At 40.1% G+C, this 18,751-nt stretch overlaps 3 protein-coding genes across 5 annotated transcripts in view; 2 read left to right on the forward strand and 1 right to left on the reverse strand.

Moving 5' to 3' along the window:
* Nucleotides 1-5,149, forward strand: part of zgc:173742 (DNA topoisomerase I, mitochondrial) — a 33,428-nt gene extending 28,279 nt beyond the window's left edge. The window contains exons 15-19 of the mRNA XM_042496221.1: nucleotides 1,170-1,284; nucleotides 2,043-2,170; nucleotides 2,366-2,466; nucleotides 3,338-3,487; nucleotides 4,798-5,149. Coding sequence (XP_042352155.1) covers nucleotides 1,170-1,284; nucleotides 2,043-2,170; nucleotides 2,366-2,466; nucleotides 3,338-3,487; nucleotides 4,798-4,900 — 597 coding nt within the window. The 3' untranslated portion in view covers nucleotides 4,901-5,149. The remainder of the gene's footprint in view (nucleotides 1-1,169; nucleotides 1,285-2,042; nucleotides 2,171-2,365; nucleotides 2,467-3,337; nucleotides 3,488-4,797) is intronic.
* Nucleotides 5,150-5,427: 278 nt separating this feature from the next.
* On the reverse strand, nucleotides 5,428-8,721 carry hsbp1b (heat shock factor binding protein 1b). Its single transcript, XM_042496219.1, has 4 exons — nucleotides 8,526-8,721; nucleotides 6,687-6,753; nucleotides 6,315-6,441; nucleotides 5,428-6,019 (listed from the first exon to the last, which is right to left on the reverse strand). Exons 1-3 carry the CDS (start codon nucleotides 8,568-8,570, stop codon nucleotides 6,320-6,322), a joined length of 234 nt encoding a protein of 77 aa, XP_042352153.1. The 5' UTR covers nucleotides 8,571-8,721; the 3' UTR covers nucleotides 5,428-6,019; nucleotides 6,315-6,319.
* Nucleotides 8,722-8,784: 63 nt separating this feature from the next.
* si:dkey-246g23.2 (solute carrier family 66 member 2) overlaps nucleotides 8,785-18,751 on the forward strand; it is a 60,246-nt gene continuing 50,279 nt past the window's right edge. Inside the window, exons 1-3 of one of the 3 annotated variants that reach the window (XM_042496841.1) lie at nucleotides 8,785-8,925; nucleotides 13,083-13,338; nucleotides 14,222-14,355. In XM_042496841.1, the coding sequence (XP_042352775.1) occupies nucleotides 13,130-13,338; nucleotides 14,222-14,355 (343 nt within the window). In that variant the 5' untranslated portion in view covers nucleotides 8,785-8,925; nucleotides 13,083-13,129. Of the gene's footprint in view, nucleotides 8,926-9,020; nucleotides 9,141-13,082; nucleotides 13,339-14,221; nucleotides 14,356-18,751 lie in introns of those variants that run through there. The other 2 variants (XM_042496840.1, XM_042496839.1) reach the window with 2 other exon arrangements.

Below are 18,751 nucleotides of genomic sequence, written 5' to 3' on the forward strand. Positions count from 1 at the left end.
CACACACACACACACACACACACACACACACACACACACACACACACACACCCCCACACACACACACACACACACACACGAACAAACTCAGAATACACCATGCCAAGCTGGGGGTGTGAGAGCTATCACACTTTCCCCTCAGTCTCGCAGACACCTTCATTAGCATTAGGTAGCTCATAAGTAAGACAGGCACGACCGCANAGAATACACCATGCCAAGCTGGGGGTGTGAGAGCTATCACACTTTCCCCTCAGTCTCGCAGACACCTTCATTAGCATTAGGTAGCTCATTAGTAAGGCAGGCACGACAGCAACTGTGTGTGTGTGTGTGTGTGTATGTCTGTGTGCTGCGTGCGTGTGTTTGTGTACGAGCGCGCCCTCCAGCTCATGCATGCACACGTATGTATACATAAAAAGCCTCCGTCAGCCTATTTCTAATAGGTTCCTGCAGTGTAACAGACATTCATATAAGTTCATGGCCCCAGACAGCCAGGTCCTGACCCTTCTCTGATTAAACCAACCACATCATTATTGTAATGCTCACCAGAATCATCAGAATTATTTCTTCTTTTGCCTGAGCTGTGAGCTCACCAGCGAGCTCATCTGTATGTTTTTTTTTTCTTTGCTCGCCCACGTCTGTGCACTTTCATCTGTGTTTAGAAATGCACACACTATCTGCCTCTCAAGTCCACGTTTGCACCTCATATCAGTATGTGTGCAGTGAGCATACGTGTTTGTTTTTGCTTTCACACCACCAGCGTGCGCCCTTACACTGTTAACTGTTTCATCTCTTTGCTGTTGTGTTGAAGCGGCAGCCATTTGACAGGAGCTAATGGCTATCTAACCACTGGCTGTGACAGCTCTAACTTGTTAAAATACCTGCCGAAATGTCAGAGGGGAAATAGTACTTTGATCTTTTTTTAATCTCCCTCCCTAATGTGTTATGATGATAATTAAGGCAGAGATAGTGTTTTATGTGTTTTTATTTGTTATGGTACATTACAGGCACTTTAAACACCGCAGTGGTACAATGCCACAGTGCCACCTAGTGGAGTTTTGATTCTGTTGCTTTAATGGGTATGTGATGACAGTGTATTTGTACTATGCCACATTGATGTGAATGTGTTCTCTTTCTCTTTTTGTGCCTCTCCTTAACATTTCTCATTGCAGACAGCAAAACTGAACAAGCACCTGAGTTCTCTAATGACCGGTCTGACTGCGAAGGTCTTCAGGACGTACAATGCTTCGATCACCTTACAGCAGCAGCTCAAAGAGCTCACAAACAGTACGTCACACACACTAACTGTGCTACAAAGCAATCTAACATTATATAGCTTTCTAAAGCACTGCCTCATTCCTTAGCAGCCAGACAGGTATCAGTATGTTTAATACTATAGCCTTTTATCAGTCTGGCCCTTATCATGGTCTTATTACCTGACTGCTTGTGTCATGGAGTTTCATGATAAAACTGCCACACTTTTGACATTTTTTTATTTTTAGCTTGCCCGATTCAAGATACCCTAGTGTCAGTCAGCTTTTCCAGCCATGGCAGGAGTACATTATCACTGTACCCAGTGCTGTGTGTCTCACTCTTATCAGGGTCCCATTGGCTGCCTCAGTTATTCATTCAGAGATAGAAGTGTCACAATCTCTCCTCATTTCTGGATTGCCACTGAGAGCCAATCTGCAGGATGGCATGTGGTTGTAGTGTGTGTTGTGTGGACCCCAGGTAGAATAGATGAAGCTCGAGTATTGAATTAATGAAACGAAATTGTAGAAACCTGTAAATTGGTGTGTGTGTGTGTGTGTGTGTGTGTGTGTGTGTGTGAGAGAGAGAGAGAGAGGGAGAGAGAGTGTGTGTGTGTGTGTGTTTATTCAGGCTCAAGATTTCTGGTGCAGATGGTGAATAGGCAATAATAGTATGAGGGACACCGGCAGGATATTATCTTTTTGAATTTCTGTATATAATTCTGGTCAGATATGTGTTCTCAGTGAGATTTCCCTGTTAACATATTTAAATCACTTTTCTGTCACCTCCCAAAGAGTCCGACAATGTGGCTGAGAAGCTGCTGTCTTACAACAGGGCTAACAGAGCAGTTGCCATTCTGTGTAACCACCAGCGGGCGCCGCCAAAGACCTTTGATCAGTCCATGGCTAACCTTCAGGCCAAGGTAAAAACAGCTTGACTTGGTTTATTGGACAGTCATTCATTATGTTAAATTTATAGATGAGGATGATCGTGATCTTGTGTCACTGTAACAGTTCAACTAACAGACAGATTTCAAGAGAGGATATCCCCAACATCAGTGATATTTAGGAGCTAACAGTAATCTATATAATAACATGTCCTCATGTGCTCCACCCAGATTGATGCTCAAAAGGAAAAGCTGTCCCAAACAAAGATGGAGCTGAAACAGGCCAAGAAGGAGGCCAAGACCAAAGGCAGTTCAGACTCCAAGCTGCAGACGTAAGTGTCACAATAGTGCTGAAAAACTGCAAGCTGTGAACTCACAACAATTAGAAATGATTGGCAACAAGTACTAACATAAAGGGAACCCTGCAGGTTTAAGTGCCTCCGAACAACAGCGATACCTGCATCACTGTGAATGATGAGCTGTAGGTGGAAGCTATAAGAAATGCAAGATCTTGACCTTGAAATCATGTTAGTTGTGATGGTAGCCCTGCTGTGAACTCGCAGAGATGAGATTCCCTGATGTTTTCTGGGGGGGGGGGGGGGGGGGTTTGTCTTTGTGCCTAGAGCCAAAAGGCGCTTTGAAACACTGTTAGTTGAACAGTACTTCACGGGGCTGTAAGACATCCTTAATACACCACTGCTGTTCTGGATGTATTTTCCTATAATTTATGATCAGAATGTTTGTTCACTGGATTATCTGATTTAGGCCTCGGAGGACATTATGTAGCAAGAGCGGTGAACAATTAGTTCATGCGGATGTTTGTGATTTCTTTTCAATGAAAAATGTAAAACATTCCTGACACCCAAAAGGATACCTCTATGGAGTTACAAACCCACATAGTGGTAGATTTTTTTGTTCACTCCTGTCTGTCATCCCTAACACCTTGAGTGTCTATTTTACAACATTGAATGGTTTGTTTTTGTAGCTGAATTGGTTTCCTACAGGTTTGACTACTTCCATTTATTTACACAAAACATCTTCAGAATTAGGCTGCAGACTGATTGAAACTCTCCTTCTTGCTCACCCAGAATGTGCAAAGAGTTTACATTACAAGAACCAAACCAGGAGTCATATTTCTCAAATATTTCTACCTGAGGTGTCTGACTCCATTGCACCTGCCCTTGTATTTATACTTTCTGTCAGGCTGGTGGAGCGAAAGAAGGCAGCAGTGAAGCGCTGTGAGGAGCAGCTGCTGAAGATGGAAGTCCAGGCGACTGACAGAGAAGAAAACAAACAGATTGCACTGGGTACCTCAAAGCTCAACTACTTGGACCCACGCATTAGCGTGGCTTGGTGAGTGAATACCAGCATTAACACTCTTGACAACCTTAATGTTTTGGTGAGACACTTTTCCATACATACTTGATGCATAAAGTCATGCACCTGCCTGCCTACATGAGTGCACACGGGCAGATGTGAGTTTTTCAAATAAAACCAACTGACGCACTTAAACCTGGGGCCTGTATCACAAAGCGAGATTGTTGGGTCAGCCAGCTTATTTTAGGCATAACATGGTCTTTTCAGTGAATCTGGTTCACTATTAATCAGAGTAAATCACCATAGTAACCTGAGTTATACGGCCAGGCAGGTTCATCTCAGTGGATGTGATCAACATGTGTAAACAAACCAGTCCTCTGAAGAAAGTGAGTCATCTGTTCTACAAGAACTCAAAATAGACAGCAGCACAGCATTTATAGGGTAATAAGAACCAATATAAGCAATGAATTTACAGATCATTGGATTCACTATATCCGATATTATCTGTAATGTGCAGTATAGCATTGGTTTCCAGAAAAACATAATTAATATATAGAATGTGTAAGTTGAAAATTATATTATTTGTGAGGTTATACAGTCTGTAGTCTTCCTCTCATAACTCAAAAACTGGTGTTGCTTTTAACTATGATGTTCTGTATTGCTTTTAATCATTACAATAGTTTGTTAATCTTCAGATGTTCACTTAAAGCACTGAGTCATTTCCCACCTATGCCCACTCTACAGTACACTAAACATGCTCAAAATGTCAACCATAATAAGGCCACTGAAATAATTTTCACAATCATATACAGCCCAATACTTTTAATTGGTTTATTTGCTACCATTTCTACTGATTGCATTTCGCCATGTTTTTTAATATCCTCCGCCTAGATACATCTGTGCTTGTTCTTAAAGATATACTTTGCAGAATTTTCTTATCCCTCTTAATTACTATATGACCCACTAGAAGTGTGTGGCGATGTATTTTTTCATAGAGACTCTGCCCTGTACCTGCATCTTATTTTCTGTATTTGGGACGTTTATAGGCTTGTACCCCCACAGTGCTCATGTGAGGTTGGGGAGTCATAAAAAAAGGTGCCACCAGGTGCTAGACCGTAAGCAGCAGGCATCCAAGAGACACAGTGCTAAAAAATGTAAATATAGTGAGGCGAAACACCAAACGAGAGTGAATCTGCGGTTGTCTTTTACTTTCACTTTTGCAGGCAAGTGTGTTAAACATTGACGACAATCCTGCATAGCACACCCTTAAGAGAAAAGACTGACTGGTGGGTTAAAATGTATTTATTTTGAAGTTGGCTTAACAGTCGCTTTCCCCATTCGTTCAGGTGTAAGAACATGGAGGTACCTGTAGAAAAAATCTACAATAAGAGCCAAAGGGACAAGTTCGCCTGGGCCATCGACATGACAGAGGCAGACTTTGAGTTCTAATTTTAAACTCCAGTCTCATAAGCTGATCAATTAAGGAACCATTCACTTTATAATACACACAGAACTTTAATAGAACAGTCATAATATGTTCTTGGACTACGGATGTTGTACCTCATATAATGTGTGACACATATTGTTTACTGCAGTTCTTTTCTGTTTTATGCTTTTGGCACTTTCTTTTGTGGGTTGTTTTGTTTATAAATGTTGTGTTTTCACTAATTTGAATAAAGGTTCCTCTCATGCAGTGAAGTGACACACTTTTGAGTGGACATTTTTGCCAGTACCTCTCATTTGGTACATATTAAATGTCACTTAAAAACGTGATCATAGAATGGAAATTCCCGAATTTCCCTGTGATTATTTAACTCTTGTGTGTAATAGCAAACTGTCATTTCAGTACAGTAAAACAATGTAGACCAAAATACATGCAACACACTCTAGACACTCCAGATAATTTGCATGATAAAATACAACTCTGGCTTAAAAAAATAAATACAGAAAAACACTGAGCACCTAGGAGTTATTAATAGTTTTTAAAAATTCACTCAGCACCTGGCCAAATATTTATTATGCAATTCATGACAGACAGCATTGTATTAAATAGCTTTAATAGAAGAAAATCAGTTGAAATTGGAATGCATCCCACACCTTGGTAGTAACAGTGCTGTTTGTAAAACACTACAGGCTTCGGATTTTCACTGTGCCCGTTTCCCACGTTGGTAGAGATTAGAGGTTTGACTGGCCTGTCAGCCTGTGGGTTGTACTCCTCAGCACAGGCTTGGGCCAAACTGTCCCTGTCAGCCATCACCTCATGGGGTTTAATTAATTATGATATATGATGGCAGCGGGATAACCTCCGGGTCGGCGCACAGAAATCCATAAGTTGCATTTTTGCACTCGAGCACTTACAGTTCTGAAGGGCATATCACACTACTCTAGCTTACAAATAACGTTCAACTTTTCAAGTCATTACATAACTGTAACCGTTTATCACAATATTCAATATATAAAAAAGCATTTCACACAACGACAAACCAAATCAATATAAGTCATTTTCAGAATGGAAAAGTCTGCTGCTCCTGAATTTAGGACCGACTTCACACCGTATTACTTCAGAACCTGTGGACGGACAAAACACATGGTCCCCGTTTTAGTGCACTGTTTCAAAGAAGGTAAAATAATATGTAAACACATGGGTCCGCAATTTGCCAGATTTATATCTGACAGGGCAAAATTAACACACAATACTCAAGTGAGATATGTAAAACGAATGGCAAAAGAGTCATCCAATTTTCTGATTTGTATAATCTTTAGATTAAAATGTCCCTCTGGAAGACATGGCACAACTGCAGACCTCTAAGCAATTTAAAGACATGAATAAGTGTTTCATAAGCTAGATGGCTCTACCGCTTACCTTCATTATGAGCCTTGACCCTCTTTAGCCTTCTCTGGTGCTGCTTCAATCTCTTCAACACCAGCCTGGGTCATCAGGTCGGCAATGTTCTTCTCCAAGTCATCAATGCGCGTGCTCATCTCATCAAGTGGAGAAGCAGTTAAGGCACATATTGAATAATAACTCACAAATTTCTCTTTGAGGAGCAAAATGCCCGGGTCAGGCTGTACTTTGATTCTGAAAGTTAACTAGCGGATTTGAAAGAGATAAGGATGCAAGAAATTGCAACTGACACATCAATCCATTATTATATTACATTTAAATTTCTGAACCATAATGCATTTAATAATTGAGTAACTGATTGCTTGCATTCTAAATGATAAGTCAGGATATTCCTCCCGATGATCTGGTCTGACATAGTCTGGAACTTGTCTTGCATCTGTTGCAGCAGTGTCTGGACCTGTGAGACAAACAGTACAAATACTGTCAGTGCAAAATTCATATATTGATCAGACGTATTCATCAGATAATACAAACTCTGCACAAAAGGGGCCTCCCACCCAAGGTACATACCCACTCCGACCCAGGTTCAAACCTGGGACCCTCTTGCTGTGAGGTGACAGTGCTTAACACTCCACCTCTGTGCTGCCATCAGTGCAACAATGAATCCACAATTGAATTGCTTAAAGTTGCTTTACAGAGGATAGCAGTCATACATCAAATACATATTACCTGTTTAATTTGAGGGTGGCACAATCAAGAGGATTTGGGCAAGAGGACTTTTAACTGTTAACACCACTGGAAAACATCTGTACGCCCACTCTAATGCACTCTGCTTGTGGTGGATGGTTGGTTTAAAAAAGCAGCACCAATGTTGAAAGTATCTAGTTTTCTTGACAGCAATGTAAAAGCTCAATAACCACAGGAGGTGACATTTCTATCCACTGTGATAAGCATTAATGTGCATAACAATGAATGCACTTTGATATTCATACTGCTGTGTAGAGGTGCATTTTCGTGCATTGCTGCCAATCACATAATGTGGGTCTATGACAGTGGTTTCTAAAGTGGTGACTGTGCCTCAAGATACTGATTTATAGAGTTGTTTTTACCACATTTGTTCTTTAGCTGCCAAAGACTTGGGGTTAAGGGATACCGGTACCCTTTTTCTAGGTTCCCTGGATAGTCTTAAAAGCTATTGAATTTATTAATCTTAAAAATAATGTCTTAATTGGTATGAAAATGCATTGAATCAATCTGTCAAAAGTCGTTTGAGGCAAACCAATGAATATTTATAATAATATATGTTTTCCATGTGTTCCACTTTACATTTTTTTCACCATTTAAAGTAGATAATCCAACTTTTCAAACTGATAAAAAGAACTTGCTTTTTTGTTACAATAAACATTTTGACTTAAAGAAAAGTCGACAATTGTAAAATCAGTCTTAAATTTATTTCCAAGTGGCAATAAAACGTCTCAAATTTAACTTGCTTTAGGCTGTAGGAACCCTGCTTAACTCTAGAGGCAACCTAATGAAAACTAAAACAAGGATAAATGGAAAACCTTAGCTAGGTATCATTGAAGAAAAAGTTTGGGAATTTTTGTTTGTTTTAAGAAGCTTTACGTGACGATCTCAAAAGTGTATTGAATTAAAAAAAAAAAGATGAAGGATAAAGAAGCCAATAAAAGAAGCTTGCAGAGTAGTTTGCTGAAGGTTTGGGAGGGTGTCGAAGCATCTCCATGGCAACACTGTGACACAGTAACCCAGCTACTTTTGCGCACAGTAGAATAAGTAGAATATTTGCGCAACGAATTGTGCAAGTAATTGAGTAAATCTGCACGTTATTCAGTACAATGGAAACTGACACTTACTACTAGACCCAGCGTATCTACAAAAGTAACATTTCCAGCATGTAACGCTGTGCGGCTTAACTTGCTCGGTTGTGATTTGATGATGTCATGAGAATGAGAATGCCCAACTGACCACTGATGTTACATAACGTGCTAAACAAAAGTCAAGACCTTCTAGCTTCAGTAAACAGCTTGAAGACACCGAGCCCAGGAACCAATTTCGTTATTAAAGCAAATAAACAACACGAGATGCGACAGATACGCTGTACATTACGCTTTGCTTGTTTACTGGCTAACGATAGCTCGCAGCTACAGCAGCTTAGCATTGTAGCTAGGCTGCTGTAGCTAACGCTAGCTTGCCATCGTGATCACGACTCACCACATTGGTAAGGTCCTGCACCGACTTGGGATCCGTTTCAGCCATGTTGTAGTGTAAATGATTATCAGTGCCTAAACAGTACTAAAATTCAAAAAGCGTTTTAGCGATTCTTTCCACTATCACGTTGGTAACGATTGAAAATAGATAGCAGTCCCTCGCACCACCCACCGCAGAGTCAGCTGTTCCACAACACAGAAAGTATCGCGAGAACTACGTCACGGTGCAGAGAAATGTGGAACATTGAGTTTTAAATGGGGAGCATGCACAGCTCTACAGTAATTTTGTTTACCAATTATGGCCTCAGGAAGACCATAAACAGCATTCATTGAAAGCATTTCGTTCCCGGAGGTCACATCTCATTAAGTGCCCCGACGACCTGCACGTTTAATGCTAGAATTTGGTAAGTTTACAAGTTAACTGTGAACTTTTCCATTTCAATGTGAACAAAGTGTATATGAGTGCCCGCATGCATGCATGCGCGCGCGCGCGTCTCTCTTGAGAGCGAGCCAGGATTTAGGAGTTGGAGCTGCCAGGGAACTCAGTGTGTTTTGACGCTTAAACATCCGCGTAAGTGTGCTTTTTCATAAGGCGAGGGAAAGTGAATGAAAGCGACTGGTGAGTGAAGTTGGGAATTTTACATAGTTTAACTTAAAAACGTTAAAACTTTCTGCATAAATTCTCTATCATTGGCGATCGGTGGGTACTGTGACATTGTACTTGTGAGCGTGCAGTTTTAAAATAAAATCACCATTTTAGAACCAAGTATCTCAGAGGACGTTTGTTTTGTTTTTTAGAGTTAAGCCCAGAGTGGTGTATTCGACAGTGCACACGTTAAACCTACTCTGTATACGAATATCAACCTATAACAATGTAACCAGACGGTTTGGTAGCAGTTTCTCTGTGACTGAGGTAGCCCAGTTGCCTAAAACTGATGCCTGTGTATACAGGCATGATTGTGACCCAACCCCATGAAGCTATGCTTTGCTTGCATAACAGCATATCTTGCTTACTAGAGGTGGCCCAGCACATTTGGCTACTGTTGTGTGGGTGTGATTGTTTCCCCACAGAGCCAGGCTGAAGGAAATAGCAGAAGACACCTTAGATTGTTAAATGCTTGAGTAATGTTTAACTGTAGGAAACCTGTAAAAAGACACTCTTTAAGGATTGTGTACAAGGGTCGCCCTGGATTTTTGCATTTACATTGCATTATTAATAATCTTAACTTTTTAAATGCTCTACAGAAATGACAGGGGGACACTCTATCTGTCTGGCTCCACCCTCTAAAGCAGTGGGGTCTTGGCTGGAATACTGAAGTCCTTATGTTCTTACTTACAGCTGAGCAGTGGTGGATGAAGTAGCTACCTGAAAGCCATACTTCAGGGAGAGTACAGATCTGTTACCAGAAAATGACTTTGGTAGAAGTTAAAGTATTACTTGTGTAAAAGTACAAGTAAATGCTGGCAATAAAAAAGCAAGTGATCATAATAACATAACCCACCCTGAAAATAACACACTTACACTATAATACACTGGTTTTGGTTTTTTTCACCACTTAAAGGATTTAAAGAATAAAATCCCCCTCCTTCTCTATTTTGTTGTAAGTCACTAAAATGCTTTGGGGAAAGTAAACATTTTATTTAGGAAATGTTGTGGAGTAAAAGTAAAAGTTGATAGAAATACGGTAACAAAGTATTATTACTTTGTTGCATTACACGACTGCATCTGAATTATGTTAATAGACAGATGCTTAATTAAAAATCAGGCCCAGTTCATCCTCTGGATTTCTCTCATTGCTCCAAGTACAACTACATGTCCTGCTGTGTTGAAAACACCTACTCTCAGTAATCATACCCCAAATGTGATTTAAAAATACACAGGAGTACCTACTTGTGAGGGTTTTTTTGTTTTGTCTTGACAGCTGCTTCTTAGTACGTTAACTGGCTCTCTAAGCCATAATGAGTGACTTGTCAGCTGACACAGACTGCCAAATATGTATGGGAGCAAAGGAACGTACATTCATACTGGCCCTCTGCTTTAAAACTGACAATGAAAATCACACTGTGTCACATGACGCTGTTGTTATTGTGCAGTCACAAGAGGAATCACAGTCACCCAAGAATCATGTCACACCAATTCCCCGTACGGCTCTCTGTTTGCTCAGAATTTGTCGGTCATGATTTTGTGTACACAACAATACGCTGGCTTTTACGTCAGACAAAACCATACGTGCCATTCCCAATCCCAAGTAGTTGTTTTTTGGCATTACAAAATCACATTGTCTTAATTGTATTGAAATGTGATATTTGTTCTGTGGACTGCTCTAAAAAACAAAAGACTTACTAACTTTTAGAAATGGATGTTATTATTGCTTGAGGAAAGCCAGCTAATACTTGGCACAAAGCACCACTATTTTAAGGATTAGAGTATGTTGGTATCTATCTTTCACAGTAGCTGTGTAAAAAAAAAGTGCAGCCAAAGAGAGGTCAGTTAACAAGAAGAGGCAAAAACCTGCATTTTGGCTTGTGATCTCCACACTGTGGCAGGTAATAGTGGTACCTTCCACCCAAGACACCTCACCGGTGACCCCAATACCTTCCTGTCAGATCTGCCTTCACTGGCTATTGGCTGTTTAACCTTTCCTTGCTCTCTCTATGTGGGATGTTTCCACATGTTTGACTTCAATTTACCACCTGTCATCCCAGTCTGACTGCCAATTCATAAAACACACACCCTGAACCTTTCTGTAAATGTGTGAGCCTACATTATTGTCAGTGTCTGTGTAAAGATAGAAAAAAGCCATTTGCACAGCCCAGGTGCAGGTGTCTCCTGTACAGCAAAACTATTCTGATGATATGACAAGTTTCTAAATGATATGATTATTCAATCTTTCTATTAAAAAATAACTGTGCTGCCTACTCCGTGGGCCCTGCACAATTTACAGGATGGCAATATAACTTGCTACAACAAAAAGACTTTCAAATCATTTTTTGTCTAGTGTGTTCAACTTGTGTGATCAATGATGATGGCAGATTGGTGGCAGGCAGAGATGGAGCTGTTAACAGCAATAAATCTATGTGAATGATGTTTAGAGTCAGTGTTTGTACACAGCGCATATATAAGTATAGGGCTGTGCAATATATGGATATTTTGATATGGGACTAGATACCTTAGATTTGAGATATTCTAAGATCAAAGTGTTGTCTTTTCTGGTTTTAAAGGGTAAATTACAGTATTTGTATGTAAGTTTAGTGTAAGTTTAAGGAAATTACTAGACTGTTGTAGTTTTTCTATTATTTGCCTTTACCCACTTAGTCATTATATCCACATTACAAATGACTATCATAAATCTCATTGTGTCAATATGCTATGAAAGCACCAATTGCCAACCCTACAATATTGTTGCAATATTGACATTAATATATTTTGTCAAAATATTTGTGATGTTTGTTTTGTTTTTTTTCTCCATGTTGCCCAGCCCTACATAGAGTGTGTTATGCTACTTTTATTCACATAACCTCCATCATCATGTGTGACAACCTCTGCTCATACAGCATGGACATGTCAGTCACTATTATTTCATTATATACATAATTCCATAAATTGCTCCATAAATTACTTTTGACAAGCAAATAAGCAAAGAAAACAAGCTGGGAAGGTTTTGAAGCTGCAATTGCCAAATATTTTACAGTATAAAACAAATGTAATAGATAACATGTATTGAGAAACTAACCAGTAAGTAAGCAAAATTCTATTTTCTGACTGATTTACTAAGTGTTAAAAAAAAATAGAGAGATACTGGCATGCTCAACCTAAAAACAGTAAAAGATGTTGACTTGATAAATATGTACACTAGCAACAGAAACCAAGTCTGCCCTCACATGATAGTGTAACAGTCTTTAATCCCCAGTAGGAAGAGTATGGTCACAGGCTGAAACCGGTATCCTGTATTCCTAGCACTGCTGTTGTGCATGTTAAAGACTGATAAGAATAGTTAAATTCTCTAGTACTGATCCTGGACTCTGTATTCTCAACAATGCACTCAAGAGTGGGCTATGCTGTTACAGTGAGTCAGCATGCACAAAACCAGGACCCTTAAACTGAAGCAACAACTGTCATTAATTGTATCATCTCTTATCTATGCATTTACTATTGTGCAATATGTACAATTGTCTTCAGTGAAAAAGACAAAGTGGTCTTATGCTTCATATATGTTGTATTTTTCTCTTAAGATATACTCAACTAAGTTGGGTCATTGTAGCCATTAGTCCAGAGCTGTTGTCATGCTCCAGTGAGATTTGTAATGCAGTGAGAGAGAGTATTGTGTATCAGCAAGGACAGCAATTTAAAACTGAAGCAAAAAAACAAAAAAAAAAAAAAACTGACCTATGCATAACTGAGGTATTTAAATGTAATCAGCTTAATGAGTTTTACTGCTTATGGGCTCTAGGGAAATGTTAATTTCAGGCCCTGTCATTGACCTCTGGTAACCTCCGAACATCTATCAGCGATAATTCTGCTGAACTCCCATTATGTTCCTCTTATTTTGCTGCCTCCCAGGTGGAACCTTTCGACCCCCTGGACACCCCTGAGCTTCTCCTGGCGTGATGGATGCAGAGGTGGTTCTGCAGGAGGAGGACACAGAGGGCTCGTGGATGTTGCTGTCCTGGATGGCGTCCTGCCTCATGGTGTTTGGGGGAGCCCTGCCCTATGTGCCACAGTACCAGGATATCCAGAGGAGCAGCAACAGCGAGGGCTTCTCCACCCGAGTCTGCCTGGTGCTGCTTGTAGCCAACATCCTGCGCATCTTCTTCTGGTGAGGAAGAGAGTGAAAGGCCAGTGTTTTCATATGTGCTTTTTATTTGTCTTTGTTTTTCCTCTTTACAAGGCACATACCATTTACGAGGTCATTTGCCAGATCAGTCTTGGTATCAGAAAGTAATGGAATAGGAAAAGAAACAATACAATGAGATTCATTATATAATCTGAGCCATGCCATTCACTTTGAGGCTTCTTCTCAAATTGTTTTACGCATCAGAGAGCACAGGTCGTTGTTCGGTCTGGAGGGTCTGAAAAAAGAGTTTAAAAGATTCTTTATAGAATATGGTTGTAACATTTTATTTTTTATAAAGTCTTTCTGTGCTCCTTATAACCTGCATGCATCTTATAAAAAAAACAACATATAAGGGAATAGTATAATATTATGTGTTATCTGGTGTGTGTTCAAGCCTTGTTTTTTTGTCATTATTATTGTTTATTATTGCAAAGTCCATATTAATATTTTGTCTAGACCAGTGGTTCCCATCTGGTCTAGCCTCAGACTCCAGATTTCTCCTTAGTTCAAGGTCAACACATTAGATAAATTACCACATTTTCAATTTTATTTCACAGAATGCAAACAACACATCGGCTTAGGACACAAACAAATAAAACATTTTGCAAGAATAAACAGAAACGGCATTTCAAAATAAAAGCTCTGTAATGAATTTTCACAGTAATTCAAAGTAATGTTTGTTTTTTACATTCTTGCCAAGCTCATGAGTCACTTGCGGTCCATTCAGAATGGACCAGCAACCCACTTTTGGACCATGACCCACCAGTTGGGAATCACTGGTCTAGACTGTATTTTTTAATTGTATGCTGTAAGTTCTCTCCTATATGAAACTCAGGGATGTGATTGGTGTTTTCCATCCTTGCAGGATAGGGAAGCAGTTTGAGCTCACCCTGCTGCTCCAAAGTGTGGTGATGATCCTCACCATGTTTGCCATGCTCCACCTCTGCTGCGCGGTCCAAAGCACCAACCGAGTGAGCACCAAGCAACACCGACTTTCAGGTAACCAGTTCCAAAACCAACTCAACTGACAACAAACATAACTTACCCAACTCACATTGACACAACAACAGCATCAGTGTTGTGTGTAGACAGTTATTGCACATCATTTACAACATATCAGGCATGCCACTTCTCTGTGTCAGCAGTTTAGATGCCAAGTGCTTCAACTCCCACTTCTCACCAAAAGAGGGGGCCATTGGAAAAGCTTAACTGGCAATGCTGCTGTTTTCAAATTGTCTTTCCTCTGACAGCCACTTATTTACCACCAATCTTATATTCACTTGTCTTATTCTTTATTGAACTGTAACCTTAGGCTTTTAGTGTCTAGACATAAAAACAGATGCTGCTGCACAATGTTAATGCCTGAAGGGTAATGAAAATGTATCATAGATATTAAGACTTGAAAGAAATTGCAAGGCGAAGCACAAATGTCCTATGGATGTATTAGCTACTGTACTATCACACATGAGATTAGTCTATTCTGGGAACAACTGTGTGTGTGTGTGTGTGTGTGTGTGTGTGTGTGTGTGTGTGTGTGTGTGTGTGTGTGCGTGTGTGTGTGTGTGTAAGTAAGGATGAATCTGATGAGACATCGGTGCAGGGTGAGGGAGAACTGGAGATGGGATGGAGAGGGCTAAGATTAAGCATCAGCACTGTTCATTGTGCGTGTGTGTGTATAGAGGGAGCAAGCCCATCCAAGTTTATTTTCAGGGTCACTCTTTATAGGGTGCTGTCTTTTATGGGTAATTGTGTTTTTTACAGAAGCTCAAGTTGATTGCTTTTGCAAATGGGATGACAGAAATTCAATCTAAGTACAATTTTTTGTAAGATAACAGCCTACGGAGGGAAATTGAATGATGGAATCTTGTAATACTGTCTGAACATGAAGAGCAGAGTGTGTTATTGAAGACATACATTATAATCTGTGTTTGATTTTATGTTGATTGATTTGCAAGGAGGGGAATATTTATATGCAGTGAAACATTGTATGTCACTGTCTTTGTCACTTCTTTTAAAGTGACTTTTTAATGAGAGTTTTCGTGTGTTGGACGTTAGAGTCATGATCATTTTTTATGTTTGGCATCTGTGCTTCTCTTGTCTCAGCAACGAGCTGGTGTATTACTCATCATGAGCCTTTTTTTTTTGAAAATAATGCCCACGCTTAAACTTTTTCACTGAGAATATAATCACTCATGACGACTGGTTGTGGATTGCTTGTTTTCTCTGAGGGTGGATGATTTTCAAAGGCTTTACATCTATCTATGCACAATGTTTGTACACATGTTGCAAATACATTGGACAATAAGTCTGCCTGCAAGCTATGTGTACTCTCTATGTTAAACAGTAGATGCAGAGAGGCTATTGATTAAAAGTGATGCAACTCAGGATCAAATTTGTCTGTTACACCTCCGCTAACTAAAAGACAGCGTGACTACTTTCTTACATCAAGCCCCTCTCCCTGAAGGGCAGGCCTGAGGTCCGGTTTCACAGAGTGCATGGGTACGAAGGGGGATGGTGGGGTCGGGACAAGAATAGATCAGAACAGCCTTTCGTCCCAAATGTCTGCTCCTCCCTCTATCCTTCCATCGCCAAGTGTTTCCAACATATCAGGGTCATCTCTATGCAAAGTAGTTTCTTCTCCCCAAGATGCATGTTGGCATGATTCTGAACTATTTTTGAAGATCTTTCATGTTGAGCTCTCTTTCCTGTCATCTCTCAGCTACCCACCCAGCATCATTCTCTGCGCTTTTTCTTTCCCTTCTTCCACCTGCCCTCTTTTTTCACACCTTCCTCCACTGCTCGTCTTCTCTCTGTCTTCTTTGCATCCTTCTGTTGTTGTTTCATCTGCTCCCGCCTCTTCTCTTCATTCTCTTCCTTCCCTGAACTTCTCCATTCAGAAAGGACATCTGAGACTGAAGTACATGTGTCATCTATGATCCTGCTGACTGCCTGCCAACACCTGTTCCCTACTTACTGACACACACACACACACACACACACACACACACACAGAGGAGTAACACAAACTGAAAGAAAAGATCAAATTGAGGATTGCCTTTCACTTATTTGTGAAAATGCTGCTGCTCATTCCTTTATCTGTTTTGTCAGCCTTACACCAAACATGTTTTCAAGCAGTGTCACTGTTGCAGACACATTTTCAATGTTGGAATATAAATCAGGAGAGTTTTACATCAGCTGGTGTGGGATCTTGGTCCCTTGGCATGAGGTCTTTTTTTGTCTTGACATTTCAACAAATATGTTATTATTATCTTAAGTTTTTTTTAGTTTTTTTGTAAATATTGCCAACAACCAATAGCTGTGCTCTCGCCAGCACCAAACAGGAAACAGCGAATAAGATAGATAGTACACAACTCCTGGGAAGAATGTGAAGATGTCTTGGTTCTCTTGGACTGTGAAAAAGGAAGAGAAACAGTGAAGTCTGTTTAATTCTGCATGTATCATATGTGACAGTCTTTAGATGTGACAGGGTGTCGGACTTCAGTCTTTTAAAAGGCTTTTTTAAGTTTTCCAGTGTATGGTAGGCGTTACATTGTTGTTAATGATTGTGCCGACTTCCTGTTCTGGTTTCCTTTTTGCATAGTTGTGAAGGCATCTCTGGCCATGTGTGTATTGCAGTTCGTGTTTTCCATATTTTAGTAATTTAAGTCTGCTGAGTTCTGTTCTGTATATCACCTGAGGCTGCTCATTGTGCTGCTGACTGAATCTGGCATGCTGCCTTGATTCATGTGGGGTCCAACCAAGCTTTTCTCTGCAAAATATAGCTGGCTTTGCATTGTTGCAGTGATCCTAAATGCTTTGACATAAGCTGAATACGCTTAAAAGAATCATGTTCGGGCCTTTTTCACATTGTGTTTGCCTGCTGATCTGCTTTTATACCTGTTCATTGTTGTTTCCATCCATGCAACATTTACATAATGCTTTCCTCAACAAAGTGTAGGTGTGTACCGTTGCTGCCAGGAAACAATGTTGCAGCCCTTTCTGATATATGCAGGGAAATGGGAAAAATGAACAGCTGAAGCCTTGTTAGCATGATTGAAAGGAGTTTGGTCCACAAGGAAGCAAACAAGGAGCATGCCTCTTCCACAAATTAAGGAAAGAAATGCGTTGCATCAAGTTAGGGGTTGTTGTTGTATTGCTTTATTCCCATGCATCAGTGACTTGTCTCATCTACACTGTTTTCTTGTTAGCAATGCATGAAAACCAGTTATGATGTTGTCATGATATGTGAACAAGAATGCTCTATTTCTGTAAGCATGTATTGCTCTCTGACTCTCACGTGTACAATACCACAGTCTGACCGGAGCTGATTTCAGACCGCCGTTTCAGATTGGATAAAACTCATCTCACATAATGTACCTCTCAACGCTATACTGTTCGTACCACATATAGCTTTGGTTGTTGCTGATGTTCACGTTGAAGTGGTTTAACGTTATAAATTATGCACACCCATTTACCCTTTCTTGACCACAGTCTAAAATCTATAACACTCTTCTAAGGAAGTACATACACCACCTACTCTTAGGACAAGCATCAACACACGTGAACACGCTGAAGTGCAGCTTTTGTGTTTTCAAATGCTGCCTTTTCATTTAAGTGGAAGCTCAGGAAAATCAACATGATTGGACTGAAATATATAATTTTCTAGCAGGGTCACCTTCTTTATCATTAATGAATCTGAGTGGGTATGGATTGGGCGAATGATTTTTTTTCTTCGTGTGTTTGTGTGTGTGTGTGTGCATGATGTAATACTTTACTTAAGGTTGCTGCCTTAATCTGGTGATGGTGCTGTAGTATGAAAGATAGGCAAGAACAGAGGCTGTGTGTGAATGCCTGTCAGCATTGTTACAGAGTCTATAATAACTTAAATAAAATGCTTCACATCATCATCAGTAAGGTAAAACTCCATCAGTATGTTGGAAATGTAACAGTGGAAATGTGTTCCAAAATTCAGTGGTGAAAAAATGTTCAAATTTAATTAGCAGTAGGGAAAGAGATATCATCTCTAAAGAATATTTATGATCCAAGAAACCAAATGAAAGTACAACTTGGATGACTCATACATTAAGGCTGGAGCCTGTGTGCTGTATCTGCAGAGTCTTTGTAATGGTCTCTACACTGAGCTGACTCAGAGTTATGACTTTGCAGTGACTTCCAGTGGCTGCCCCCCGGTGCCACATTAACAGTTCTGGCCCTATGATACAGGGATTTGGAGGCTGATAGGGGGGCAAGGGGAGAGATAATGTTCAAAGACAAATGTGACCTCAGGCTAGGTGTCAGGCTTGGTAAAATGAAAGTGGGGAGTAACTTTGAACAAAGTGAAAGTAGAGAATGCAAGGACTGGGGAAACAGAGTGAAGGCAAATGAGGAAGCTCTT

Source organism: Plectropomus leopardus, chromosome 11 (assembly GCF_008729295.1).
Source record: "Plectropomus leopardus isolate mb chromosome 11, YSFRI_Pleo_2.0, whole genome shotgun sequence".
Taxonomy (NCBI): Eukaryota; Metazoa; Chordata; class Actinopteri; order Perciformes; family Serranidae; genus Plectropomus; species Plectropomus leopardus.